A 27,927-nucleotide genomic window follows, 5' to 3' on the forward strand; every position below is an offset into this window, starting at 1 on the left:
CCATTGTTCTTTAAGAACTTTCTGAATTCTTCGGACACAAATTGCGGTCCATTATCAGAACATATCTGTTCCGGCAGCCCATTCCTGGCAAATATGGTCCTTAATACTGTGATGGTTTTTTCCGTGGTGGTGGAGGACATCTTTATTACCTCCGGCCACTTGGAGTGTGCATCAACTGCGATTAGAAACATTGAGTCCATAAATGGACCAGCAAAGTCGATGTGCACCCTTTGCCAGGGAGATGAGGGCCACTCCCATGGATGTAGAGGGGCTTGTGGTGGAGCGTTTTGGACCTTCTGGCATCCTAGGCAGCTCTTGGTTATTTCTTCGATGTCTCCATCGATACCTGGCCACCATACAAACGCCCTAGCTAGGTTCTTCATTTTCACTCCACCCAGATGCCCCTCGTGAAGCTCCTTTAGCACTTTATCCTGGAGTTTGGGTGGAATCACCACTCTGGATCCACACATCAAGGTTCCTCGGCACACTGACAGCTGTTCTCTTCTTTGCGAGAATGCTGGCAACAGTGGCTCGCCATGTGCTGGCCATCCCTTCACTGTTAAATCGTAGACCCGTGAGAGAGTAGGGTCATTTCTTGTCTCCCTTTCAATGGCAGAATTTGTCACCGGTAGACATTCCACTATGGTAGAGTGGAATATCTCTATTGGGTCTACTGTAGGTGCCTCTTCTATCGTTGGCAACGGTAGGCGCGATAAACCGTCAGCATTCCCATGCTGTTTTGACCCTTTGTATTCAATGTTGTATTGGTGTGCCCCTAGAAAAAGGGACCACCTCTGTAGTCTTTGTGCCGTCATAATGGGGACACCTTTTTTAGGGTTGAATATGGAGATGAGGGGTTGATGGTCAGTCAGCAAGGTAAATTTTTGTCCGTGTAGGTAATGGTTGAATTTCTTCACTCCCCATACCAGGCTGAGTGCTTCCCTGTCGATTTGGGCATAGTTACGCTCAGCTGAGTTTAATGAGCGTGACGCAAAAGCTATCGGCCGTTCTGAGCCATTAGGGAATCTATGGGATAATACCGCTCCTATGCCGTAAGGGGATGCATCGCACGCCAGTCTGATTGGTAGTGATGGGTTGTAATGAGCCAAAACTTTCTCGGATGTGATTAAGTCTTTACATTTATGGAAGGCACGTTTACAGTCTTCGTTCCATTTCCAAATCACTCCTGTCTGTAGAAGATCATTAAGAGGGTGTAGAATAGTTGATAAGTTCGGTAAAAATTTATGATAGTAATTTATTAATCCCAGGAATGACCTTAATTGTGAAACATTTTCAGGTGCTGGGGCTTTTATAACTGCTTCAATTTTTTCAGGTGACTTATGCAACCCTTCCTTATTAATTATGTGGCCACAATATGATATCTGATTTTGGAAAAATTCGCACTTGGGGCGATTTGCTCGTAGGCCCCGTTCTTTCAGCCTAGTGAGCACCTGCTCCAAATTGGCAAGGTGCTCGTTGTCGTTTTCTCCTGTTATAAGGATGTCGTCTAGGTAGCATTGAGTCCCCGGAATCCCTTGCAGGACTTGCTCCATAGCTCTTTGCCAGATAGCTGGAGCTGATGCTACTCCAAAAACCAGTCGATTGTACTGGTACAGGCCTTTGTGTGTGTTTATTGTGAGATACTTTTTAGAGGTCTCCTCAACCTCCATCTGTAGATATGCCTGTGCCAAGTCAATTTTTGTGAAACGTTTCCCTCCGGATAGTGAGGCGAAAATATCTTCTATCCTCGGGAGAGGATACTGTACCGTGTGAAGGACCGGGTTTACAGTCACCTTAAAGTCCCCACATATGCGAATTTTTCTCTGTTCCTCAGAGTTATTTTTCAATGCTTTTTTCATGACTGGAACGATGGGTGTTGCCCATTCGCTCCAATCTACTTTGGATAATACGCCTGCCTTTTCCAAATTCTCCAGCTCTGCCTTGACTGCCGGACGCATTGCGTATGGCACCGGTCTTGCCTTAAAAAATTTGGGAATTGCTGTATCTTCCACTTTTATTGAGGCGGTGATGCCTTTCAAGGTTCCTAGTTTCTCTTGAAACACTTCTTTGGCGTTGGCCAAGATGTCTTTTAATCGTTCAGGTATGATGTCATCATTGTTTTTTTCCTTACTGGTCACCGTCAGTGCCTGAATGGAGTGCCAGTCTAAACGTATCTTCCTTATCCATTCACGTCCCAACAACGGTGGACCACCATCTTGTAGAATGTATAAATACAACTTTTGTATTTCTTTGCCGTTGTATACCACAGGCACCCTTATTTTTCCTTTGGGGTAGACTTTCTGCCCCGTATATGTTTTTAAGATAATGGATGTGTCTTTTAGAGGTATATGCGAAAATAGCCTCTCGTAATCTCGTCGATTTATCACGGTTAGAGCTGATCCTGTATCTAGCTCCATTTTAACTGGGGACCCTGCTATTGTGAGGGTAACCCAAATGGTTTGGTAATCTTCATTGGCAATTACATTGTGTAATTTGAGACAGCTTAGTCTCTTGTTCCCAGAGTCGCTATCGCTCTTCTGGTCTTTGGAGCTACTGTCCGTCATCATTTGTACCTTTCTGTGCTTTTCCTTATTGATTCTTTTCCTGTTAGTGGATTTTTTATTTTCAGATCGGCATACACGTGGAATATGTCTTATCTTTCCGCATCGCTTGCATGCTTTTTCTTTGAACCAGCAATCCCTCTGGTCATGGTTGGATCTGCCGCATCGATAACATTTCTTGAAACCCCGTGTCATTTCATGGGTGCCGAAGTCCTGTGGCCTTTGCTTTATCTTTGCCACTCCTATTACACTGAAAGCCTTGTCCAGTGTTAAATCTTTTCTAGAAGATACCTTCTTTTGTGTTTCTACACTTAGGGGATCGCAGGTGAATTTGTCTTGCAGAGAATCTGCCAGTCCTGCCTCGAATTGGCAGTGTAGGGTATCAACAATCTCTTCAAAATTCTTGTCCATCGGTTCGGCTGGAGTGATTAAGTTGCATAACAGCTTGTATGTTTCTGCGCCCATTAGATCCAGAAGAACTGAAGCTTTTTTTTCATTTTCTATTCCATTCCATTTGCGGTGCAAAACACCTCCACTCTTTCTACATATGTGGTCCAATCCTCTATCTTGTTATCAAAAACATCAATATTGCCAAAGTTAGGCTCTGTTTCGTTATCAAAAGCATCAATATTGCCAGACTTAGGCATTTCAAAAAAAAGATATGGCGCTTCCCGCGCTTTTTTTTTCTCTGTAGCAACGATATGGCGCTTCCCGCGCTTCCCCGCCGCTGCTACCGATAACAACGCTGTTTTACTGTGGTTTCCGTTTATTCACTTGTTGGAGACTCGTTCCCGACGGAGGTCTAAATGCTGACCTGCTTGCCGCACCGGCCGTCTCCCGAGTGCACCCTCCCAGTCCGTTATTGCTTGCCTCCGATTTTGCTGCTTGTCTCAGCTGTAGAGCCCGCCGCTGGAGCCCCAGCCTGACGCCCAGGAAGGATTAGCGCAGTACCTGCCACCAGCTTGGCCAGCTGGTGAAACCACAGTTTCTATTACTTCCTTGAGTCTTCTGGACGCTGGAGGAATCGATGTCCTTGAGGTGCTGCCGAATTGCAGGTCCGTTTCCACTTCGTCGCCACTGTAGTGTCCGTGTGTAGATAAAGACACTGAAGACAGGAGTTGGTTCATAGGTATTTACTAAGCAAGTCTGGGGGGGGGTTCTAAAGGATATACACAATACACAGGCTTATATAGCCCAAGTGGCAATTACTGGCATTACGCACACCTGGGGCTCTTAAAGGCACATACACCACCATTGCTCTTAAAGGCACATACACCACAACCGTGCCCCTGCGTATAAGAGCAGGGAGGTTATGATGGAGCTGTACAAAACGTTGGTAAGGCCACAGCTGGAGTACTGTGTGCAGTTCTGGTCGCCTCACTATAGGAAGGATGTGATTGCTTTGGAGAGGGTGCAGAGAAGATTCAGCTATGAAGAAAGACTAAACAGGCTGGGGTTGTTTTCCTTGGAGCAAAGAAGGCTGAGGGGGGACCTGATTGAGGTGTACAAAATGATGAGGGGCATAGATAGGGTAGATAAAGAGGAACTTTTCCCCTTAGTAGGGGGGTCAATAACAAGGGGGCATAGATTCAAGGTAAGGGGCAGGAGGTTTAGAGGGGATTTGAGGAGGAACTTTTTCACCCAGAGGGTGGTTGGAGTCTGGAACTCACTGCCTGAAAGGGTGGTAGAGGCAGGAACCCTCACAACATTCAAGAAGCATTTGGATGAGCACTTGAAATGTCATTGCATACAAGGCTATGGACCAAATGCTGGAAAATGGGATTAGATTAGACAGGGCTTGATGGACGGCGCAGACACGATGGGCCGAAGGGCCTCTTTCTGTGCTGTATAACTCTACTAGCTGAAGTGCCCGGCGGTGCCGAGGCTTTTTCGAGGGAATGTTGTTGTTGGAAGAGAGAGAGAGAGCGACTGGGGGGAAGAGAGAGAGCGACTGGGGGGAAGAGAGAGAGCGACTGGGGGGAAGAGAGGGAGGGGAGGGGAGGGGGGGAGGGGAGGGTGAGGGGAGGGGAGGGGGGGAGGGGACGGGGGAGCGGAGGGGGGAGGGGAGGGGAGGGCGGGGAAGGGAGGGCGAGGGGGAGGGGGGAGGGCGGGGAGGTATGGGAGGGCGGGGGGGGAAGGGAGAGGGGGAAGGGAGGGGGGAAGGGAGGGCAGGGGGGAGGGGGGAAGGGAGGGGGGAGGGCGGGGGGGGAAAGGGGGGAAGGGAGGGCGGGGGAAGGGGGAGGGGGCGAGGGCGGGGGGGAGGGAGGGGAGGGAGGGCGGGGGGCCCCCCCCGGAGGGTCGCGGCCCCCCCGAGGGTCGCGGCCCCCCCCGAGGGTCGCGCCCACCCCCCCCGAGGGTTGCGCCCCCCCCCCCCGAGGTGAAGACCGCCGATTGCGCACGCAGCAGGAGCTGAGACGCGGCGTCTCTCTCTGGCTCGGCCGGCGGGCCCGGTTGCCAGGGTAACCGTGACGCTGACCAAGCCCCGCCACCGGGCCGAGCCAGAGAGAGAGAGACGCCGCGTCTCAGCTGCTCCTGCTGCGCACGCGCGGCCCCCCCCCCCGAGGGTCGCGGGCCCCCCCCCCCCGAGGTGAAGACCGCCGATTGCGGCTGTGCGAGACGGCCGCCGGAGTTGCCAGGGTAACGCTTGACGCTCAGCAAGCCCCGCCCCCCGGCCAAGCCAGAGAGAGACGCCGCGTCTCAGCTCCTGCTGCGCGCGCACCCTAGCAGCGCTGGGCTGAGGCTCGGCCCTCCAGCCTTCGAGTGGGGCCGGGAGGTGCCTAGCTCGGGCATGGGTGCGAAGGAGAAGCCGAGGCTTCGAGGCCTACCTGGAAAAACGGGGAAAGGTAGGAAAATTAATGAGATTAGATAAGTTAATTCGTTTCTAAATCATTTTTTTTTAAAACAATATGTGTTTTAAACGCAACGTTTTTTTTAAAGACGCAGAAAGCGGGAAAAAGAAAGGAAAAGTTTGGAATCAAGATGGCGGCGACTCACCTCGGTTCAGAACGATAAGGCCCGGCCACACACGCACCGATTGGCCCGGCGGCACACGCCAGCAACCCGGCGTACGATTGGTAGAGCTCGAGGTCACTCTGTCGCTAATGAGCGGATAATGAGATGCTAATGAGCGGAATGTTAACGTTTTTCGGATACCGCGGGCGCGATTTTAGCCCGGCCGAAACGTAAATACGCTTAAAACCGTCTCAGAAGCGTAAGCTTTCTTTGGAGGTAACGCGCGCGTAGGTACGCCCTGTTACTTTCGAGCACATAGCCCGCCAGACGCACACGCGATGACAGACAGACAGAAGGACAGAAGGACAGAAGTACCGATTTATATATATAAGACTAGCTGGGGTGAGCCCGGCGTTGCCGAGGCTTTTTCGAGGGCATGTTGTTGGAAGAGAGAGAGAGAGCGACTGGGGGGGTGGGGGGGCGGCAGAGAGAGACTGGGGGGGGGGAGCAGAGAGAGACTGGGGGGGGAACAGAGAGAGACTGGGGGGTGGAACAGAGAGAGACTGGGGGGGGAACAGAGAAGCTCTCCCCCCCCCCCGCGATTTCCCGAGGCTCTCCCCCCCCGCGATTTCCCGAGGCTCTCCCCCCCCCCCGCGATTTCCCGAGGCTCTCCCCCCCCCGCGATTTCTCGAGGCTCGCCCCCCCCCGCGATCTCCCGAGGCTGTGTGCTGGCGTCACGGGGGCCGTGCGCATGCGTGCCGGCGTCAAGGCGGCTGCGCAACTGGCGGCCTCTTCATTTTTTTTAAACTCATGCGTGCTGGCGTCACGGGGTGGCGGGCCGTGCGCATGCGTGGTTTCAAGACCGCCGGCGTGCCCCGTTGCCGGGGTAACGGGGGCCGTGCGAATGCGTGCCGTCGTCAAGGCGGCCGCGCAACTGGCGGCCTCTTCTTTTTTTTTTAAACTCATCTTTCGCCGAGTAAGAGGAGATTAAATAAATAGAGAGCAGCAAAAGAGGAGGAGGGAGTAGGAGTCGCTCGGTAGGCCCATGCAAGAAGGACGGTAGATGTGAATAGGTGGCAGGGCTCGGCTGCCGGTGAACTAAGTGGCCCCTCGGGTCGGACGCAGGCCTGGTCTCGAACGAGGAGCCAACTGCCCCGCCCACCGCGTGTGCATTTGCTAAACACAATATAAAAATGAAATAAATTGTTAATTAATTCCCTAACACATAATTCAAATATTTACCTTACTTCCCTAACACACTGAAAGTGTGGGGAAAAAATCGTGAAAAATCAAGATGGCGGCCACTCACCTCGGTTCAGAAGGATAAGGCCCGCCCACAGAGTCAGATCACCGAAGCGTAGGATTGGTCAATCGTCGAGTCACTCGACACTCAACTGTAGGATGGCACGCGCCAGGAACCCGCCGTCCGATTGGTCGACCTCGACGCCACACGGTCGCTAATGAGATGCTAATGAGCGGAACGCTGAATGTTTTTTGGATACCGCGGGCGGGATTTTTTTCCGGCCGAAACGTAAATGCGCCTATGACCGGTCCGGAATCGCAAGCTTTCTTTTGAGGCGACGCGCGCGTCGGTACGCTCTGTAACTTTCAAACGTATAGAACACGGACAGACAGACATCGGGACAGACAGAAGAGCCGCTTTATATATATAGATGAATCTATGAAACCTGTAGCCAGGCAGTGTCACCACACCTGTAGCCAGGCAGTGTCACCACACCTGTAGACAGACAGTGTCACCACACCTGTAGACAGACAGTGTCACCACACCTGTAGCCAGAGAGTGTCACCGCACCTGTAGCCAGACAGTGTCACCACACCTGTAGCCAGGCAGTGCCACCACCTGTAGCCAGACAGTGTCACCACACCTGTAGCCAGACAGTGTCACCGCACCTGTAGCCAGACAGTGTCACCTCACCTGTAGCCAGGCAGTGCCATGTCTTAATGGATCTGCCACTTGGCAGTCTTACCAAGTTGCCCTGTCAATCCCCTTTTCAGTCACCCAGTGTACCCTGGGACTGGGAACAGGTGCTGAGGTTGATATTCACGGCAAAGATTTGCCTGAGTTTCGAGCCCATGACCGTGAAACATAAAAACATAGAAACATAGAAGATAGGAGCAGGAGTAGGCCATTCGGCCCTTCGAGCCTGCTCCGCCATTCAACGAGATCATGGCTGATCATCCAACCCTAGCACCCGGTCCCTACACCGACAGCCATCCCACCCAAGCCCCATCCCCGTAACCCCACGTATTTAATCCCCCCTAATACTAAGGGTCAATTTTTTATCATGGCCAATCAACCTAACCCGCACATCTTTGGACTGTGGGAGGTACATTAATCTGCGAGAGTGGGCACATCTGCTCCTGTTGACTGACGATGGCGATACACAGACAGTCGGCACAGAGATTAAGAGGAAATTGTTTCCGGTGTAATTGTGTGTATTAAGAATCAAGCTGCAGTAACCTCCAACTAGCCTGCTTTTGTTGAGTGATTAATGCTGTATGTCTCTTAAATCACAGCGGATCAGACGGAGATTTGCAATCACCAGTGTCGAATTGTGAACTTCATAGACTACATCAAACAGATATGTGACTGTGAGACTGAAGGTAATGTCTAATGGTTGGGGTATAAAACTGGGCCCACCTGAACTGAGACGAGCAGCCAGTATGCAATTCTAGTGTGTGACCTTCCAAATATGGGCAGAGTGGAGTAAAGGGCGGAGGGTGAAGGAAGGAGTGCAAGTCTACCCAAGGGGGGGAAACAACAACCAGAAATATTAAAGACTTCCATTTCTATAGCGCCTTTCATGACCCCAGGATGTCAAAGCGCTTTACAGCCAATGAAGTACTTTTTGAAGTGGAGTCACTGTTGTAATGTAGGAAAGGTGGCAGCCAATTGTGCACAGCAAGCTCCCACAAACAGCAATGTGATAATGACCAGAACATCTGTTTTAGTGATGTTGATTGAGGGATAAGTATTGGCCCAGGACACCGGGGGAGAACTCCCCTGCTCACCTTTCAAAATAGTGCCATGGGATCATTTACGTTCACCTGAGATATCAGACAGGGTCTCAGTTTACCACCTCATCCAAAAGATGGCACCTCTGACAGTGCAGCACTCCCTCAGCACTGCACCGGAATGTCAGCCTAGATTTTGTGCTCAAATTCCTGGAGTGGGACTTGAACCCACGACCTTCTGACACCGAGGCGAGTGTGCTACCCACTGAGATAGGGCTAACATTATCACACACAAAGAATGGTGATTTTAGAGAGGTTTGGGGCAGGGGGACCCAGGAGAGCAGATTCTGGCATCTGTGGAATTGTAATTACTGTCCTCAGGTGACGAGGGGAGAAACTAGGCGTGAATTCAGGTGGGATCTCAGATTTCTTCCCATTTCATCGTTTCCAGCTTGCATCGATCTGATGGATGAATCCGGGAACCTGATGAATCTCAGTGTGCGGCAAAACTCCCTGGAACTTGCCAGCAAGGTCCTGAAGGAGCGTCAGAGATATATTCTCATCAAAGTGACGAGTGAGCAAATTCACAGCCTGTTCAATCATCAAACAATCCAGATAATGGGTGGTTACCTTGGGCTATCGCAATGAGAATGTTTGGAGTAGAGTTCACACATCACTGGGACAAGGGAAGCAACACGAACTGCAGCCAATGGGCAAACCTCCAGACACCCTGGCTCAATCAATACTAAGATGTGACTGAAGCCCTGCCTGTAAGGGCAGGGTGTGAGTGCGAACTGGGTCAGGGATCAATGTCCCGCTGCCCCAGAGTGTGACAGTACAGTGTGAGACACACTGTCCCAGGGTGTGAAAGGACAGTGTGTGACCCACTGTCCCAGAGTGTGAAAGGACAGTGTGTGATCCACTGTCCCAGAGTGTGAAAGGACAGTGTGTGACCCACTGTCCCAGAGTGTGAAAGGACAGTGTGTGATCCACTGTCCCACAGTGTGAAAGGACAGTGTGTGACCCACTGTCCCAGAGTGTGAAAGGACAGTGTGTGACCCACTGCCCCAGAGTGTGACAGGACAGTGTGTGTGACCAACTGTCCCAGAGTGTGAAAGGACAGTGTGTGAGACCCACTGTCCCAGAGTGTGAAAGGACAGTGTGTGACCCACTGTCCCAGAGTGTGAAAGGACAGTGTGTGAGACCCACTGTCCCAGAGTGTGAAAGGACAGTGTGTGACCCACTGTCCCAGAGTGTGAAAGGACAGTGTGTGAGACCCACTGTCCCAGAGTGTGAAAGGACAGTGTGTAACCCACTGTCCCAGAGTGTGAAAGGACAGTGTGTGAGACCCACTGTCCCAGAGTGTGAAAGGACAGTGTGTGACCCACTGTCCCAGAGTGTGAAAGGACAGTGTGTGATCCACTGTCCCAGAGTGTGAAAGGACAGTGTGTGACCCACTGTCCCAGAGTGTGAAAGGACAGTGTGTGACCCGGTGTCCCAGAGTGTGAAAGGACAGTGTGTGACCCGCTGTCCCAGAGTGTGAAAGGACAGTGTGTGACTCACAGTCCCAGAGTGTGAAAGGACAGTGTGTGACCCACTGTCCCAGAGTGTGAAAGGACAGCGTCTGACCCACTGTCCCAGAGTGTGACAGGACAGTGTGTGTGACCCACTGTCCCAGAGTGTGAAAGGACAGTGTGTGACCCACTGTCCCAGAGTGTGAAAGGACAGTGTCTGACTCACTGTCCCAGAGTGTGAAAGGACAGTGTGTGACCCACTGTCCCAGAGTGTGAAAGGACAGCATCTGACCCACTGTCCCAGAGTGTGAAAGGACAGCGTCTGACCCACTGTCCCAGAATGTGAAAGGACAGCGTCTGACCCACCGTCCCAGAGTGTGAAAGGACAGTGTGTGACCCGCTGTCCCAGAGTGTGAAAGGACAGTGTGTGACCCACCGTCCCAGAGTGTGAAAGGACAGCGTCTGACCCACTGTCCCAGAGTGTGAAAGGACAACGTCTGACCCACTGTCCCAGAGTGTGAAAGGACAGCGTCTGACCCACTGTCCCAGAGTGTGAAAGGACAGCGTCTCACCCACTGTCCCAGAGTGTGAAAGGACAGTGTGTGATCCACTGTCCCAGAGTGTGAAAGGACAGTGTGTGACCCACTATCCCAGAGTGCGAAAGGACAGTGTGTGACCAACTGTCCCAGAGTGTGAAAGGACAGCGTGTGACCCGGTGTCCCGGAGTGTGAAAGGACAGTGAGTGACCCACTGTCCCAGAGTGTGAAAGGACAGTGTGTGACCCGCTGTCCCTGAGTGTGAAAGGACAGTGTGTGACCGACTGTCCCAGTGTGGAAATACACTGTGTGACCCACTGTCCCAGAGTGTGAAAGGACATTGTGTGACCCACCGTCCCAGAGTGTGAAAGGACAGTGTGTGACCCACCGTCCCAGAGTGTGAAAGGACAGCGTCTGACCCACCGTCCCAGAGTGTGAAAGGACAGTGTGTGACCCACTGTCCCAGAGTGTGAAAGGACAGCTGACCCACTGTCCCAGAGTGTGAAAGGACAGCGTCTGACCCACTGTCCCAGAGTGTGAAAGGACAGTGTGTGACCCACTATCCCAGAGTGCGAAAGGACAGTGTGTGACCAACTGTCCCAGAGTGTGAAAGGACAGCTGACCCACTGTCCCAGAGTGTGAAAGGACAGCGTCTGACCCACTGTCCCAGAGTGTGAAAGGACAGTGTGTGACCCGCTGTCCCAGAGTGTGAAAGTACAGTGTGTGACCCACCGTCCCAGAGTGTGAAAGGACAGTGTGTGACCCGGTGTCCCAGAGTGTGAAAGGACAGTGTGTGACCCACTGTCCCAGAGTGTGAAAGGACAGCGTCTGACCCACTATCCCAGAGTGTGAAAGGACAGCGTCTGACCCACTGTCCCAGAGTGTGAAACGACAGCGTCTGACCCACTGTCCCAGAGTGTGAAAGGACAGCGTCTGACCCACTGTCCCAGAGTGTGAAAGGACAGCGTCTGACCCACTGTCCCACAGTGTGAAAGGACAGCGTCTGACCCACTGTCACAGAGTGTGAAAGGACAGTGTGTGATCCACTGTCCCAGAGTGTGAAAGGACAGTGTGTGACCCACTATCACAGAGTGTGAAAGGACAGTGTGTGACCCACTGTCCCAGAGTGTGAAAGGATAGTGTGTGACCCACTGTCCCAGAGTGTGAAAGGACAGTGTGTGATCCACTGCCCCAGAGTGTGAAAGGACAGTGTGTGACCAACTGTCCCAGAGTGTGAAAGGACAGTGTGTGACCCACTGTCCCAGAGTGTGAAAGAACAGCGTGTGACCCGGTGTCCCAGAGTGTGAAAGGACCGTGTCTGACCCACTGTCCCAGAGTGTGAAAGGATAGTGTGTGACCCGGTGTCCCAGAGTGTGAAAGGACAGCGTCTGACCCACTGTCCCAGAGTGTGAAAGGAAAGTGTGTGATCCACTGTCCCAGAGTGTGAAAGGACAGTGTGTGACCCACTGTTCCAGAGTGTGAAAGGAAAGTGTGTGATCCACTGTCCCAGAGTGTGAAAGGACCGTGTGTGACCCACTGTCCCAGAGTGTGAAAGGACAGTGTGTGGCCCACTGTCCCAGAGTGTGAAAGGACAGTGTGTGACCCACTGTTCCAGAGTGTGAAAGGAAAGTGTGTGATCCACTGTCCCAGAGTGTGAAAGGACAGTGTGTGACCCACTGTCCCAGAGTGTGAAAGGACAGTGTGTGACCCACTGTCCCAGAGTGTGAAAGGACAGTGTGTGGCCCACTGTCCCAGAGTGTGAAAGGACAGTGTGTGACTCACTGTCCCAGAATATGAAAGGACAGTGTCTGCCCCACTGTCCCAGAGTGTGAAAGGACCGTGTCTGACCCACTGTCCCAGAGTGTGAAAGGACCGTGTCTGACCCACTGTCCCAGAGTGTGAAAGGACAGTGTGTGACCCACTGTCCCAGAGTGTGAAAGGACAGCGTCTGACCCACTGTCCCAGAGTGTGAAAGGACCGTGTCTGACCCACTGTCCCAGAGTGTGAAAGGACAGTGTGTGACCCACTGTCCCAGAGTGTGAAAGGACAGTGTGTGACCCACTGTCCCAGAGTGTGAAAGGACCGTGTCTGACCCACTGTCCCAGAGTGTGAACGGACAGTGTCTGACCCACTGTCCCAGAGTGTGAAAGGACAGCGTCTGACCCACTGTCCCAGAGTGTGAAAGGACAGCGTCTGACCCACTGTCCCAGAGTGTGAAAGGACAGTGTGTGGCCCACCATCCCAGAGTGTGAAAGGACAGCGTCTGACCCACCGTCCCAGAGTGTGAAAGGACAGTGTGTGACCCACTATCCCAGAGTGCGAAAGGACAGTGTGTGACCAACTGTCCCAGAGTGTGAAAGGACAGCTGACCCACTGTCCCAGAGTGTGAAAGGACAGCGTCTGACCCACTGTCCCAGAGTGTGAAAGGACAGTGTGTGACCCGCTGTCCCAGAGTGTGAAAGGACAGTGTGTGACCCACCGTCCCAGAGTGTGAAAGGACAGTGTGTGACCCGGTGTCCCAGAGTGTGAAAGGACAGTGTGTGACCCACTGTCCCAGAGTGTGAAAGGACAGCGTCTGACCCACTGTCCCAGAGTGTGAAAGGACAGCGTCTGACCCACTGTCCCAGAGTGTGAAAGGACAGCGTCTGACCCACTGTCCCAGAGTGTGAAAGGACAGCGTCTGACCCACTGTCCCAGAGTGTGAAAGGACAGCGTCTGACCCACTGTCCCAGAGTGTGAAAGGACAGCGTCTGACCCACTGTCCCAGAGTGTGAAAGGACAGCGTCTGACCCACTGTCCCAGAGTGTGAAAGGACAGCCTCTGACCCACTGCCCCAGAGTGTGAAAGGACAGTGTGTGACCAACTGTCCCAGAGTGTAAAAGGACAGCGTGTGACCCACTGTCCCAGAGTGTGAAAGGACAGCGTGTGACCCACTGTCCCAGAGTGTGAAAGGACAGCGTGTGACCCACTGTCCCAGAGTGTGAAAGGACAGCGTGTGACCCACTGTCCCAGAGTGTGAAAGGACCGTGTCTGACCCACCGTCCCAGAGTGTGAAAGAACAGCGTCTGACCCACCATCCCAGAGTGTGAAAGGATAGTGTGTGACCCGGTGTCCCAGAGTGTGAAAGGACAGCGTCTGACCCACTGTCCCAGAGTGTGAAAGGACAGCGTGTGACCCACTGTCCCAGAGTGTGAAAGGACAGTGTGTGACCCACTGTCCCAGAGTGTGAAAGAACAGTGTGTGACCCACTGTCCCAGAGTGTGAACGGACAGTGTGTGACCCACTGTTCCAGAGTGTGAAAGGAAAGTGTGTGATCCACTGTCCCAGAGTGTGAAAGGACAGCGTCTGAGCCACTGTCCCAGAGTGTGAAAGGACAGTGTGTGACCCACTGTCCCAGAGTGTGAAAGGACAGTGTGTGACCCACTGTCCCAGAGTGTGAAAGGACAGTGTGTGACCCACTGTCCCAGAGTGTGAAAGGACAATGTGTGACCCACTGTCCCAGAGTGTGAAAGGACAGTGTGTGACCCACTGTCCCAGAGTGTGAAAGGACAGCGTCTGACCCACTGTCCCAGAGTGTGAAAGGACAGTGTGTGACCAACTGTCCCAGAGTGTGAAAGGACAGCGTCTGACCCACTGTCCCAGAGTGTGAAAGGACAGTGTGTGACCCACTGTCCCAGAGTGTGAAAGGACAGCGTCTGACCCACTGTCCCAGAGTGTGAAAGGACAGTGTGTGACCAACTGTCCCAGAGTGTGAAAGGACAGCGTCTGACCCACTGTCCCAGAGTGTGAAAGGACAGTGTGTGACCCACTGTCCCAGAGTGTGAAAGGACAGTGTGTGACCCACTGTCCCAGAGTGTGAAAGGACAGTGTGTGACCCACTGTCCCAGAGTGTGAAAGGACAGTGTGTGACCCACTGTCCCAGAGTGTGAAAGGACAGTGTGTGACCCACTGTCCCAGAGTGTGAAAGGACAGCGTCTGACCCACTGTCCCAGAGTGTGAAAGGACAGTGTGTGACCCACTGTCCCAGAGTGTGAAAGGACAGTGTGTGACCCACTGTCCCAGAGTGCGAAAGGACAGTGTGTGACCCACTGTCCCAGAGTGTGAAAGGACAGCGTCTGACCCACTGTCCCAGAGTGTGAAAGGACAGTGTGTGACCCACTGTCCCAGAGTGTGAAAGGACAGTGTGTGACCCACTGTCCCAGAGTGCGAAAGGACAGTGTGTGACCCACTGTGCCAGAGTGTGAAAGGACAGTGCGTGACCCACTGTCCCAGAGTGTGAAAGGACAGCGTCTAACCCACTGTCCCAGAGTGTGAAAGGACAGTGTCTGACCCACTGTCCCAGAGTGCGAAAGGACAGTGTGTGACCAACTGTCCCAGAGTGTGAAAGGACAGTGTGTGACCCACTGTCCCAGAGTGTGAAAGGACAGTGTCTGACCCACTGTCCCAGAGTGTGAAAGGACCGTGTCTGACCCACTGTCCCAGAGTGTGAAAGGACCGTGTCTGACCCACTGTCCCAGAGTGTGAAAGGACAGTGTGTGACCCACTGTCCCAGAGTGTGAAAGGACAGCGTCTGACCCACTGTCCCAGAGTGTGAAAGGACCGTGTCTGACCCACTGTCCCAGAGTGTGAAAGGACAGTGTGTGACCCACTGTCCCAGAGTGTGAAGGGACAGTGTGTGACCCACTGTCCCAGAGTGTGAAAGGACAGTGTGTGACCCACTGTCCCAGAGTGTGAAAGGACAGTGTCTGACTCACTGTCCCAGAGTGTGAAAGGACAGTGTGTGACCCACTGTCCCAGAGTGTGAAAGGACATGTCTGAACCACTGTCCCAGAGTGTGAAAGGACAGCATCTGACCCACTGTCCCAGAGTGTGAAAGGACAGCGTCTGACCCACTGTCCCAGAATGTGAAAGGACAGCGTCTGACCCACTGTCCCAGAGTGTGAAAGGACAGTGTGTGACCCGCTGTCCCAGAGTGTGAAAGGACAGTGTGTGACCCACCGTCCCAGAGTGTGAAAGGACAGCGTCTGACCCACTGTCCCAGAGTGTGAAAGGACAGCGTCTGACCCACTGTCCCAGAGTGTGAAAGGACAGCGTCTCACCCACTGTCCCAGAGTGTGAAAGGACAGTGTGTGATCCACTGTCCCAGAGTGTGAAAGGACAGTGTGTGACCCACTATCCCAGAGTGCGAAAGGACAGTGTGTGACCAACTGTCCCAGAGTGTGAAAGGACAGCGTGTGACCCGGTGTCCCAGAGTGTGAAAGGACAGTGTGTGACCCGCTGTCCCAGAGTGTGAAAGGACAGTGTGTGACCGACTGTCCCAGTGTGGAAATACACTGTGTGACCCACTGTCCCAGAGTGTGAAAGGACAGTGTGTGACCCACCGTCCCAGAGTGTGAAAGGACAGTGTGTGACCCACCGTCCCAGAGTGTGAAAGGACAGCGTCTGACCCACCGTCCCAGAGTGTGAAAGGACAGTGTGTGACCCACTGTCCCAGAGTGTGAAAGGACAGCTGACCCACTGTCCCAGAGTGTGAAAGGACAGCGTCTGACCCACTGTCCCAGAGTGTGAAAGGACAGTGTGTGACCCACTATCCCAGAGTGCGAAAGGACAGTGTGTGACCAACTGTCCCAGAGTGTGAAAGGACAGCTGACCCACTGTCCCAGAGTGTGAAAGGACAGCGTCTGACCCACTGTCCCAGAGTGTGAAAGGACAGTGTGTGACCCGCTGTCCCAGAGTGTGAAAGTACAGTGTGTGACCCACCGTCCCAGAGTGTGAAAGGACAGTGTGTGACCCGGTGTCCCAGAGTGTGAAAGGACAGTGTGTGACCCACTGTCCCAGAGTGTGAAAGGACAGCGTCTGACCCACTATCCCAGAGTGTGAAAGGACAGCGTCTGACCCACTGTCCCAGAGTGTGAAACGACAGCGTCTGACCCACTGTCCCAGAGTGTGAAAGGACAGCGTCTGACCCACTGTCCCAGAGTGTGAAAGGACAGCGTCTGACCCACTGTCCCACAGTGTGAAAGGACAGCGTCTGACCCACTGTCACAGAGTGTGAAAGGACAGTGTGTGATCCACTGTCCCAGAGTGTGAAAGGACAGTGTGTGACCCACTATCACAGAGTGTGAAAGGACAGTGTGTGACCCACTGTCCCAGAGTGTGAAAGGATAGTGTGTGACCCACTGTCCCAGAGTGTGAAAGGACAGTGTGTGATCCACTGCCCCAGAGTGTGAAAGGACAGTGTGTGACCAACTGTCCCAGAGTGTGAAAGGACAGTGTGTGAAAGAACAGCGTGTGACCCGGTGTCCCAGAGTGTGAAAGGACCGTGTCTGACCCACTGTCCCAGAGTGTGAAAGGATAGTGTGTGACCCGGTGTCCCAGAGTGTGAAAGGACAGCGTCTGACCCACTGTCCCAGAGTGTGAAAGGAAAGTGTGTGATCCACTGTCCCAGAGTGTGAAAGGACAGTGTGTGACCCACTGTTCCAGAGTGTGAAAGGAAAGTGTGTGATCCACTGTCCCAGAGTGTGAAAGGACAGTGTGTGACCCACTGTCCCAGAGTGTGAAAGGACAGTGTGTGGCCCACTGTCCCAGAGTGTGAAAGGACAGTGTGTGACCAACTGTCCCAGAGTGTGAAAGGACAGCTGACCCACTGTCCCAGAGTGTGAAAGGACAGCGTCTGACCCACTGTCCCAGAGTGTGAAAGGACAGTGTGTGACCCGCTGTCCCAGAGTGTGAAAGTACAGTGTGTGACCCACCGTCCCAGAGTGTGAAAGGACAGTGTGTGACCCGGTGTCCCAGAGTGTGAAAGGACAGTGTGTGACCCACTGTCCCAGAGTGTGAAAGGACAGCGTCTGACCCACTATCCCAGAGTGTGAAAGGACAGCGTCTGACCCACTGTCCCAGAGTGTGAAACGACAGCGTCTGACCCACTGTCCCAGAGTGTGAAAGGACAGCGTCTGACCCACTGTCCCAGAGTGTGAAAGGACAGCGTCTGACCCACTGTCCCACAGTGTGAAAGGACAGCGTCTGACCCACTGTCACAGAGTGTGAAAGGACAGTGTGTGATCCACTGTCCCAGAGTGTGAAAGGACAGTGTGTGACCCACTATCACAGAGTGTGAAAGGACAGTGTGTGACCCACTGTCCCAGAGTGTGAAAGGATAGTGTGTGACCCACTGTCCCAGAGTGTGAAAGGACAGTGTGTGATCCACTGCCCCAGAGTGTGAAAGGACAGTGTGTGACCAACTGTCCCAGAGTGTGAAAGGACAGTGTGTGACCCACTGTCCTAGAGTGTGAAAGAACAGCGTGTGACCCGGTGTCCCAGAGTGTGAAAGGACCGTGTCTGACCCACTGTCCCAGAGTGTGAAAGGATAGTGTGTGACCCGGTGTCCCAGAGTGTGAAAGGACAGCGTCTGACCCACTGTCCCAGAGTGTGAAAGGAAAGTGTGTGATCCACTGTCCCAGAGTGTGAAAGGACAGTGTGTGACCCACTGTTCCAGAGTGTGAAAGGAAAGTGTGTGATCCACTGTCCCAGAGTGTGAAAGGACCGTGTGTGACCCACTGTCCCAGAGTGTGAAAGGACAGTGTGTGGCCCACTGTCCCAGAGTGTGAAAGGACAGTGTGTGACCCACTGTTCCAGAGTGTGAAAGGAAAGTGTGTGATCCACTGTCCCAGAGTGTGAAAGGACAGTGTGTGACCCACTGTCCCAGAGTGTGAAAGGACAGTGTGTGACCCACTGTCCCAGAGTGTGAAAGGACAGTGTGTGGCCCACTGTCCCAGAGTGTGAAAGGACAGTGTGTGACTCACTGTCCCAGAATATGAAAGGACAGTGTCTGCCCCACTGTCCCAGAGTGTGAAAGGACCGTGTCTGACCCACTGTCCCAGAGTGTGAAAGGACCGTGTCTGACCCACTGTCCCAGAGTGTGAAAGGACAGTGTGTGACCCACTGTCCCAGAGTGTGAAAGGACAGCGTCTGACCCACTGTCCCAGAGTGTGAAAGGACCGTGTCTGACCCACTGTCCCAGAGTGTGAAAGGACAGTGTGTGACCCACTGTCCCAGAGTGTGAAAGGACAGTGTGTGACCCACTGTCCCAGAGTGTGAAAGGACCGTGTCTGACCCACTGTCCCAGAGTGTGAACGGACAGTGTCTGACCCACTGTCCCAGAGTGTGAAAGGACAGCGTCTGACCCACTGTCCCAGAGTGTGAAAGGACAGCGTCTGACCCACTGTCCCAGAGTGTGAAAGGACAGTGTGTGGCCCACCATCCCAGAGTGTGAAAGGACAGCGTCTGACCCACCGTCCCAGAGTGTGAAAGGACAGTGTGTGACCCACTATCCCAGAGTGCGAAAGGACAGTGTGTGACCAACTGTCCCAGAGTGTGAAAGGACAGCTGACCCACTGTCCCAGAGTGTGAAAGGACAGCGTCTGACCCACTGTCCCAGAGTGTGAAAGGACAGTGTGTGACCCGCTGTCCCAGAGTGTGAAAGGACAGTGTGTGACCCACCGTCCCAGAGTGTGAAAGGACAGTGTGTGACCCGGTGTCCCAGAGTGTGAAAGGACAGTGTGTGACCCACTGTCCCAGAGTGTGAAAGGACAGCGTCTGACCCACTGTCCCAGAGTGTGAAAGGACAGCGTCTGACCCACTGTCCCAGAGTGTGAAAGGACAGCGTCTGACCCACTGTCCCAGAGTGTGAAAGGACAGCGTCTGACCCACTGTCCCAGAGTGTGAAAGGACAGCGTCTGACCCACTGTCCCAGAGTGTGAAAGGACAGCGTCTGACCCACTGTCCCAGAGTGTGAAAGGACAGCGTCTGACCCACTGTCCCAGAGTGTGAAAGGACAGCCTCTGACCCACTGCCCCAGAGTGTGAAAGGACAGTGTGTGACCAACTGTCCCAGAGTGTAAAAGGACAGCGTGTGACCCACTGTCCCAGAGTGTGAAAGGACAGCGTGTGACCCACTGTCCCAGAGTGTGAAAGGACAGCGTGTGACCCACTGTCCCAGAGTGTGAAAGGACAGCGTGTGACCCACTGTCCCAGAGTGTGAAAGGACCGTGTCTGACCCACCGTCCCAGAGTGTGAAAGGACAGCGTCTGACCCACCATCCCAGAGTGTGAAAGGATAGTGTGTGACCCGGTGTCCCAGAGTGTGAAAGGACAGCGTCTGACCCACTGTCCCAGAGTGTGAAAGGACAGCGTGTGACCCACTGTCCCAGAGTGTGAAAGGACAGTGTGTGACCCACTGTCCCAGAGTGTGAAAGAACAGTGTGTGACCCACTGTCCCAGAGTGTGAACGGACAGTGTGTGACCCACTGTTCCAGAGTGTGAAAGGAAAGTGTGTGATCCACTGTCCCAGAGTGTGAAAGGACAGCGTCTGAGCCACTGTCCCAGAGTGTGAAAGGACAGTGTGTGACCCACTGTCCCAGAGTGTGAAAGGACAGTGTGTGACCCACTGTCCCAGAGTGTGAAAGGACAGTGTGTGACCCACTGTCCCAGAGTGTGAAAGGACAATGTGTGACCCACTGTCCCAGAGTGTGAAAGGACAGTGTGTGACCCACTGTCCCAGAGTGTGAAAGGACAGCGTCTGACCCACTGTCCCAGAGTGTGAAAGGACAGTGTGTGACCAACTGTCCCAGAGTGTGAAAGGACAGCGTCTGACCCACTGTCCCAGAGTGTGAAAGGACAGTGTGTGACCCACTGTCCCAGAGTGTGAAAGGACAGCGTCTGACCCACTGTCCCAGAGTGTGAAAGGACAGTGTGTGACCAACTGTCCCAGAGTGTGAAAGGACAGCGTCTGACCCACTGTCCCAGAGTGTGAAAGGACAGTGTGTGACCCACTGTCCCAGAGTGTGAAAGGACAGTGTGTGACCCACTGTCCCAGAGTGTGAAAGGACAGTGTGTGACCCACTGTCCCAGAGTGTGAAAGGACAGTGTGTGACCCACTGTCCCAGAGTGTGAAAGGACAGTGTGTGACCCACTGTCCCAGAGTGTGAAAGGACAGCGTCTGACCCACTGTCCCAGAGTGTGAAAGGACAGTGTGTGACCCACTGTCCCAGAGTGTGAAAGGACAGTGTGTGACCCACTGTCCCAGAGTGCGAAAGGACAGTGTGTGACCCACTGTCCCAGAGTGTGAAAGGACAGCGTCTGACCCACTGTCCCAGAGTGTGAAAGGACAGTGTGTGACCCACTGTCCCAGAGTGTGAAAGGACAGTGTGTGACCCACTGTCCCAGAGTGCGAAAGGACAGTGTGTGACCCACTGTGCCAGAGTGTGAAAGGACAGTGCGTGACCCACTGTCCCAGAGTGTGAAAGGACAGCGTCTAACCCACTGTCCCAGAGTGTGAAAGGACAGTGTCTGACCCACTGTCCCAGAGTGCGAAAGGACAGTGTGTGACCAACTGTCCCAGAGTGTGAAAGGACAGTGTGTGACCCACTGTCCCAGAGTGTGAAAGGACAGTGTCTGACCCACTGTCCCAGAGTGTGAAAGGACCGTGTCTGACCCACTGTCCCAGAGTGTGAAAGGACCGTGTCTGACCCACTGTCCCAGAGTGTGAAAGGACAGTGTGTGACCCACTGTCCCAGAGTGTGAAAGGACAGCGTCTGACCCACTGTCCCAGAGTGTGAAAGGACCGTGTCTGACCCACTGTCCCAGAGTGTGAAAGGACAGTGAAGGACAGTGTGTGACCCACTGTCCCCAGAGTGTGAAGGGACAGTGTGTGACCCACTGTCCCAGAGTGTGAAAGGACAGTGTGTGACCCACTGTCCCAGAGTGTGAAAGGACAGTGTCTGACTCACTGTCCCAGAGTGTGAAAGGACAGTGTGTGACCCACTGGTCCCAGAGTGTGAAAGGGACATGTCTGAACCACTGTCCCAGAGTGTGAAAGGACAGCATCTGACCCACTGTCCCAGAGTGTGAAAGGACAGCGTCTGACCCACTGTCCCAGAATGTGAAAGGACAGCGTCTGACCCACTGTCCCAGAGTGTGAAAGGACAGTGTGTGACCCGCTGTTCCAGAGTGTGAAAGGACAGTGTGTGACCCACCGTCCCAGAGTGTGAAAGGACAGCGTCTGACCCACTGTCCCAGAGTGTGAAAGGACAGCGTCTGACCCACTGTCCCAGAGTGTGAAAGGACAGCGTCTGACCACTGTCCCAGAGTGTGAAAGGACAGCGTCTCACCCACTGTCCCAGAGTGTGAAAGGACAGTGTGTGATCCACTGTCCCAGAGTGTGAAAGGACAGTGTGTGACCCACTATCCCAGAGTGCGAAAGGACAGTGTGTGACCAACTGTCCCCAGAGTGTGAAAGGACAGCGTGTGACCCGGTGTCCCAGAGTGTGAAAGGACAGTGTGTGACCCGCTGTCCCAGAGTGTGAAAGGACAGTGTGTGACCGACTGTCCCAGTGTGAAATACACTGTGTGACCCACTGTCCCAGAGTGTGAAAGGACAGTGTGTGACCCACCGTCCCAGAGTGTGAAAGGACAGTGTGTGACCCACCGTCCCAGAGTGTGAAAGGACAGCGTCTGACCCACCGTCCCAGAGTGTGAACGGACCAGTGTGTGACCCACTGTCCCAGAGTGTGAAAGGACAGCTGACCCACTGTCCCAGAGTGTGAAAGGACAGCGTCTGACCCACTGTCCCAGAGTGTGAAAGGACAGTGTGTGACCCACTATCCCAGAGTGCGAAAGGACAGTGTGTGACCAACTGTCCCAGAGTGTGAAAGACAGCTGACCCACTGTCCCAGAGTGTGAAAGGACAGCGTCTGACCCACTGTCCCAGAGTGTGAAAGGACAGTGTGTGACCCGCTGTCCCAGAGTGTGAAAGTACAGTGTGTGACCCACCGTCCCAGAGTGTGAAAGGACAGTGTGTGACCCCGGTGTCCCAGAGTGTGAAAGGACAGTGTGTGACCCACTGTCCCAGAGTGTGAAAGGACAGCGTCTGACCCACTATCCCAGAGTGTGAAAGGACAGCGTCTGACCCACTGTCCCAGAGTGTGAAACGACAGCGTCTGACCCACTGTCCCAGAGTGTGAAAGGACAGCGTCTGACCCACTGTCCCAGAGTGTGAAAGGACAGCGTCTGACCACTGATCCCACAGTGTGAAAGGACAGGCGTCTGACCCACTGTCACAGAGTGTGAAAGGACAGTGTGTGATCCACTGTCCCAGAGTGTGAAAGGACAGTGTGTGACCCACTATCACAGAGTGTGAAAGGACAGTGTGTGACCCACTGTCCCAGAGTGTGAAAGGATAGTGTGTGACCCACTGTCCCAGAGTGTGAAAGGACAGTGTGTGATCCACTGCCCCAGAGTGTGAAAGGACAGTGTGTGACCAACTGTCCCAGAGTGTGAAAGGACAGTGTGTGAAAGAACAGCGTGTGACCCGGTGTCCCAGAGTGTGAAAGGACCGTGTCTGACCCACTGTCCCAGAGTGTGAAAGGATAGTGTGTGACCCGGTGTCCCAGAGTGTGAAAGGACAGCGTCTGACCCACTGTCCCAGAGTGTGAAGGAAAGTGTGTGATCCACTGTCCCAGAGTGTGAAAGGACAGTGTGTGAACCCACTGTTCCAGAGTGTGAAAGGAAAGTGTGTGATCCACTGTCCCAGAGTGTGAAAGGACAGTGTGTGACCCACTGTCCCAGAGTGTGAAAGGACAGTGTGTGGCCCACTGTCCCAGAGTGTGAAAGGACAGTGTGTGACCCACTGTTCCAGAGTGTGAAAGGAAAGTGTGTGATCCACTGTCCCAGAGTGTGAAAGGACAGTGTGTGACCCACTGTCCCAGAGTGTGAAAGGACAGTGTGTGACCCCTGTCCCAGAGTGTGAAAGGACAGTGTGTGGCCCACTGTCCCAGAGTGTGAAAGGACAGTGTGTGACTCACTGTCCCAGAATATGAAAAGGACAGTGTCTGCCCCACTGTCCCAGAGTGGTGAAAGGACCGTGTCTGACCCACTGTCCCAGAGTGTGAAAGGACAGTGTGTGACCCACTGTCCAGAGTGTGAAAGGACAGCGTCTGACCCACTGTCCCAGAGTGTGAAAGGACCGTGTCTGACCCACTGTCCCAGAGTGTGAAAGGACAGTGTGTGACCCACTGTCCCAGAGTGTGAAAGGACAGTGTCTGACCCACTGTCCCAGAGTGTGAAAGGACCGTGTCTGACCCACTGTCCCAGAGTGTGAACGGACAGTGTCTGACCCACTGTCCCAGAGTGTGAAAGGACAGCGTCTGACCCACTGTCCCAGAGTGTGAAAGGACAGCGTCTGACCCACTGTCCCAGAGTGTGAAAGGACAGTGTGTGGCCCACCATCCCAGAGTGTGAAAGGACAGCGTCTGACCCACCGTCCCAGAGTGTGAAAGGACAGTGTGTGACCCACTATCCCAGAGTGCGAAAGGACAGCTGACCCACTGTCCCAGAGTGTGAAAGGACAGCTGACCCACTGTCCCAGAGTGTGAAAGGACAGCGTCTGACCCACTGTCCCAGAGTGTGAAAGGACAGTGTGTGACCCGCTGTCCCAGAGTGTGAAAGGACAGTGTGTGACCCACCGTCCAGAGTGTGAAAGGACAGTGTGTGACCCGGTGTCCCAGAGTGTGAAAGGACAGTGTGTGACCCACTGTCCCAGAGTGTGAAAGGAACAGCGTCTGACCCACATGTCCAGAGTGTGAAAGGACAGCGTCTGACCCACTGTCCCAGAGTGTGAAAGGACAGCGTCTGACCCACTGTCCCAGAGTGTGAAAGGACAGCGTCTGACCCACTGTCCCAGAGTGTGAAAGGACAGCGTCTGACCCACTGTCCCAGAGTGTGAAAGGACAGCGTCTGACCCACTGTCCCAGAGTGTGAAAGGACAGCGTCTGACCCACTGTCCCAGAGTGTGAAAGGACAGCGTCTGACCCACTGCCCCAGAGTGTGAAAGGACAGTGTGTGACCAACTGTCCCAGAGTGTAAAAGGACAGCGTGTGACCCACTGTCCCAGAGTGTGAAAGGACAGCGTGTGACCCACTGTCCCAGAGTGTGAAAGGACAGCGTGTGACCCACTGTCCCAGAGTGTGAAAGGACAGCGTGTGACCCACTGTCCCAGAGTGTGAAAGGACCGTGTCTGACCCACCGTCCCAGAGTGTGAAAGGACAGCATCTGACCCACCATCCCAGAGTGTGAAAGGATAGTGTGTGACCCGGTGTCCCAGAGTGTGAAAGGACAGCGTCTGACCCACTGTCCCAGAGTGTGAAAGGACAGTGTGTGACCCACTGTCCCAGAGTGTGAAAGGACAGCGTCTGACCCACTGTCCCAGAGTGTGAAAGGACCGTGTCTGACCCACTGTCCCAGAGTGTGAAAGGACAGTGTGTGACCCACTGTCCCAGAGTGTGAAAGGACAGTGTGTGGCCCACTGTCCCAGAGTGTGAAAGGACAGTGTGTGACTCACTGTCCCAGAATATGAAAGGACAGTGTCTGCCCCACTGTCCCAGAGTGTGAAAGGACCGTGTCTGACCCACTGTCCCAGAGTGTGAAAGGACAGTGTGTGACCCACTGTCCCAGAGTGTGAAAGGACAGCGTCTGACCCACTGTCCCAGAGTGTGAAAGGACCGTGTCTGACCCACTGTCCCAGAGTGTGAAAGGACAGTGTGTGACCCACTGTCCCAGAGTGTGAAAGGACAGTGTCTGACCCACTGTCCCAGAGTGTGAAAGGACCGTGTCTGACCCACTGTCCCAGAGTGTGAACGGACAGTGTCTGACCCACTGTCCCAGAGTGTGAAAGGACAGCGTCTGACCCACTGTCCCAGAGTGTGAAAGGACAGCGTCTGACCCACTGTCCCAGAGTGTGAAAGGACAGTGTGTGGCCCACCATCCCAGAGTGTGAAAGGACAGCGTCTGACCCACCGTCCCAGAGTGTGAAAGGACAGTGTGTGACCCACTATCCCAGAGTGCGAAAGGACAGCTGACCCACTGTCCCAGAGTGTGAAAGGACAGCTGACCCACTGTCCCAGAGTGTGAAAGGACAGCGTCTGACCCACTGTCCCAGAGTGTGAAAGGACAGTGTGTGACCCGCTGTCCCAGAGTGTGAAAGGACAGTGTGTGACCCACCGTCCCAGAGTGTGAAAGGACAGTGTGTGACCCGGTGTCCCAGAGTGTGAAAGGACAGTGTGTGACCCACTGTCCCAGAGTGTGAAAGGACAGCGTCTGACCCACTGTCCCAGAGTGTGAAAGGACAGCGTCTGACCCACTGTCCCAGAGTGTGAAAGGACAGCGTCTGACCCACTGTCCCAGAGTGTGAAAGGACAGCGTCTGACCCACTGTCCCAGAGTGTGAAAGGACAGCGTCTGACCCACTGTCCCAGAGTGTGAAAGGACAGCGTCTGACCCACTGTCCCAGAGTGTGAAAGGACAGCGTGTGACCCACTGTCCCAGAGTGTGAAAGGACAGCGTCTGACCCACTGCCCCAGAGTGTGAAAGGACAGTGTGTGACCAACTGTCCCAGAGTGTAAAAGGACAGCGTGTGACCCACTGTCCCAGAGTGTGAAAGGACAGCGTGTGACCCACTGTCCCAGAGTGTGAAAGGACAGCGTGTGACCCACTGTCCCAGAGTGTGAAAGGACAGCGTGTGACCCACTGTCCCAGAGTGTGAAAGGACCGTGTCTGACCCACCGTCCCAGAGTGTGAAAGGACAGCATCTGACCCACCATCCCAGAGTGTGAAAGGATAGTGTGTGACCCGGTGTCCCAGAGTGTGAAAGGACAGCGTCTGACCCACTGTCCCAGAGTGTGAAAGGACAGTGTGTGACCCACTGTCCCAGAGTGTGAAAGAACAGTGTGTGACCCACTGTCCCAGAGTGTGAACGGACAGTGTGTGACCCACTGTTCCAGAGTGTGAAAGGAAAGTGTGTGATCCACTGTCCCAGAGTGTGAAAGGACAGCGTCTGACCCACTGTCCCAGAGTGTGAAAGGACAGTGTGTGACCCACTGTCCCAGAGTGTGAAAGGACAGTGTGTGACCCACTGTCCCAGAGTGTGAAAGGACAGTGTGTGACCCACTGTCCCAGAGTGTGAAAGGACAGTGTGTGACCCACTGTCCCAGAGTGTGAAAGGACAATGTGTGACCCACTGTCCCAGAGTGTGAAAGGACAGTGTGTGACCCACTGTCCCAGAGTGTGAAAGGACAGCGTCTGACCCACTGTCCCAGAGTGTGAAAGGACAGTGTGTGACCAACTGTCCCAGAGTGTGAAAGGACAGCGTCTGACCCACTGTCCCAGAGTGTGAAAGGACAGTGTGTGACCCACTGTCCCAGAGTGTGAAAGGACAGCGTCTGACCCACTGTCCCAGAGTGTGAAAGGACAGTGTGTGACCAACTGTCCCAGAGTGTGAAAGGACAGCGTCTGACCCACTGTCCCAGAGTGTGAAAGGACAGTGTGTGACCCACTGTCCCAGAGTGTGAAAGGACAGTGTGTGACCCACTGTCCCAGAGTGTGAAAGGACAGTGTGTGACCCACTGTCCCAGAGTGTGAAAGGACAGTGTGTGACCCACTGTCCCAGAGTGTGAAAGGACAGTGTGTGACCCACTGTCCCAGAGTGTGAAAGGACAGCGTCTGACCCACTGTCCCAGAGTGTGAAAGGACAGTGTGTGACCCACTGTCCCAGAGTGTGAAAGGACAGTGTGTGACCCACTGTCCCAGAGTGTGAAAGGACAGTGTGTGGCCCACTGTCCCAGAGTGTGAAAGGACAGTGTGTGACCCACTGTTCCAGAGTGTGAAAGGAAAGTGTGTGATCCACTGTCCCAGAGTGTGAAAGGACAGTGTGTGACCCACTGTCCCAGAGTGTGAAAGGACAGTGTGTGACCCACTGTCCCAGAGTGTGAAAGGACAGTGTGTGGCCCACTGTCCCAGAGTGTGAAAGGACAGTGTGTGACTCACTGTCCCAGAATATGAAAGGACAGTGTCTGCCCCACTGTCCCAGAGTGTGAAAGGACCGTGTCTGACCCACTGTCCCAGAGTGTGAAAGGACAGTGTGTGACCCACTGTCCCAGAGTGTGAAAGGACAGCGTCTGACCCACTGTCCCAGAGTGTGAAAGGACCGTGTCTGACCCACTGTCCCAGAGTGTGAAAGGACAGTGTGTGACCCACTGTCCCAGAGTGTGAAAGGACAGTGTCTGACCCACTGTCCCAGAGTGTGAAAGGACCGTGTCTGACCCACTGTCCCAGAGTGTGAACGGACAGTGTCTGACCCACTGTCCCAGAGTGTGAAAGGACAGCGTCTGACCCACTGTCCCAGAGTGTGAAAGGACAGCGTCTGACCCACTGTCCCAGAGTGTGAAAGGACAGTGTGTGGCCCACCATCCCAGAGTGTGAAAGGACAGCGTCTGACCCACCGTCCCAGAGTGTGAAAGGACAGTGTGTGACCCACTATCCCAGAGTGCGAAAGGACAGCTG

The 27,927-nt window shown here is 53.9% G+C and overlaps 1 protein-coding gene across 3 annotated transcripts in view; it reads left to right on the forward strand.

Moving 5' to 3' along the window:
• Positions 1-27,927, forward strand: part of c8h22orf15 (chromosome 8 C22orf15 homolog) — a 73,108-nt gene that overhangs the window by 37,948 nt on the left and 7,233 nt on the right. For all 3 annotated transcript variants that reach the window (XM_085962112.1, XM_085962115.1, XM_085962114.1), the window contains exons 2-3: positions 8,052-8,138; positions 8,941-9,063. In XM_085962112.1, coding sequence (XP_085818238.1) covers positions 8,052-8,138; positions 8,941-9,063 — 210 coding nt within the window. The remainder of the gene's footprint in view (positions 1-8,051; positions 8,139-8,940; positions 9,064-27,927) is intronic.

This window comes from Somniosus microcephalus, chromosome 19, assembly GCF_052327205.1.
Source record: "Somniosus microcephalus isolate GS21.2 chromosome 19, FLI_Smic_1.0, whole genome shotgun sequence".
NCBI lineage: Eukaryota > Metazoa > Chordata > Chondrichthyes > Squaliformes > Somniosidae > Somniosus > Somniosus microcephalus.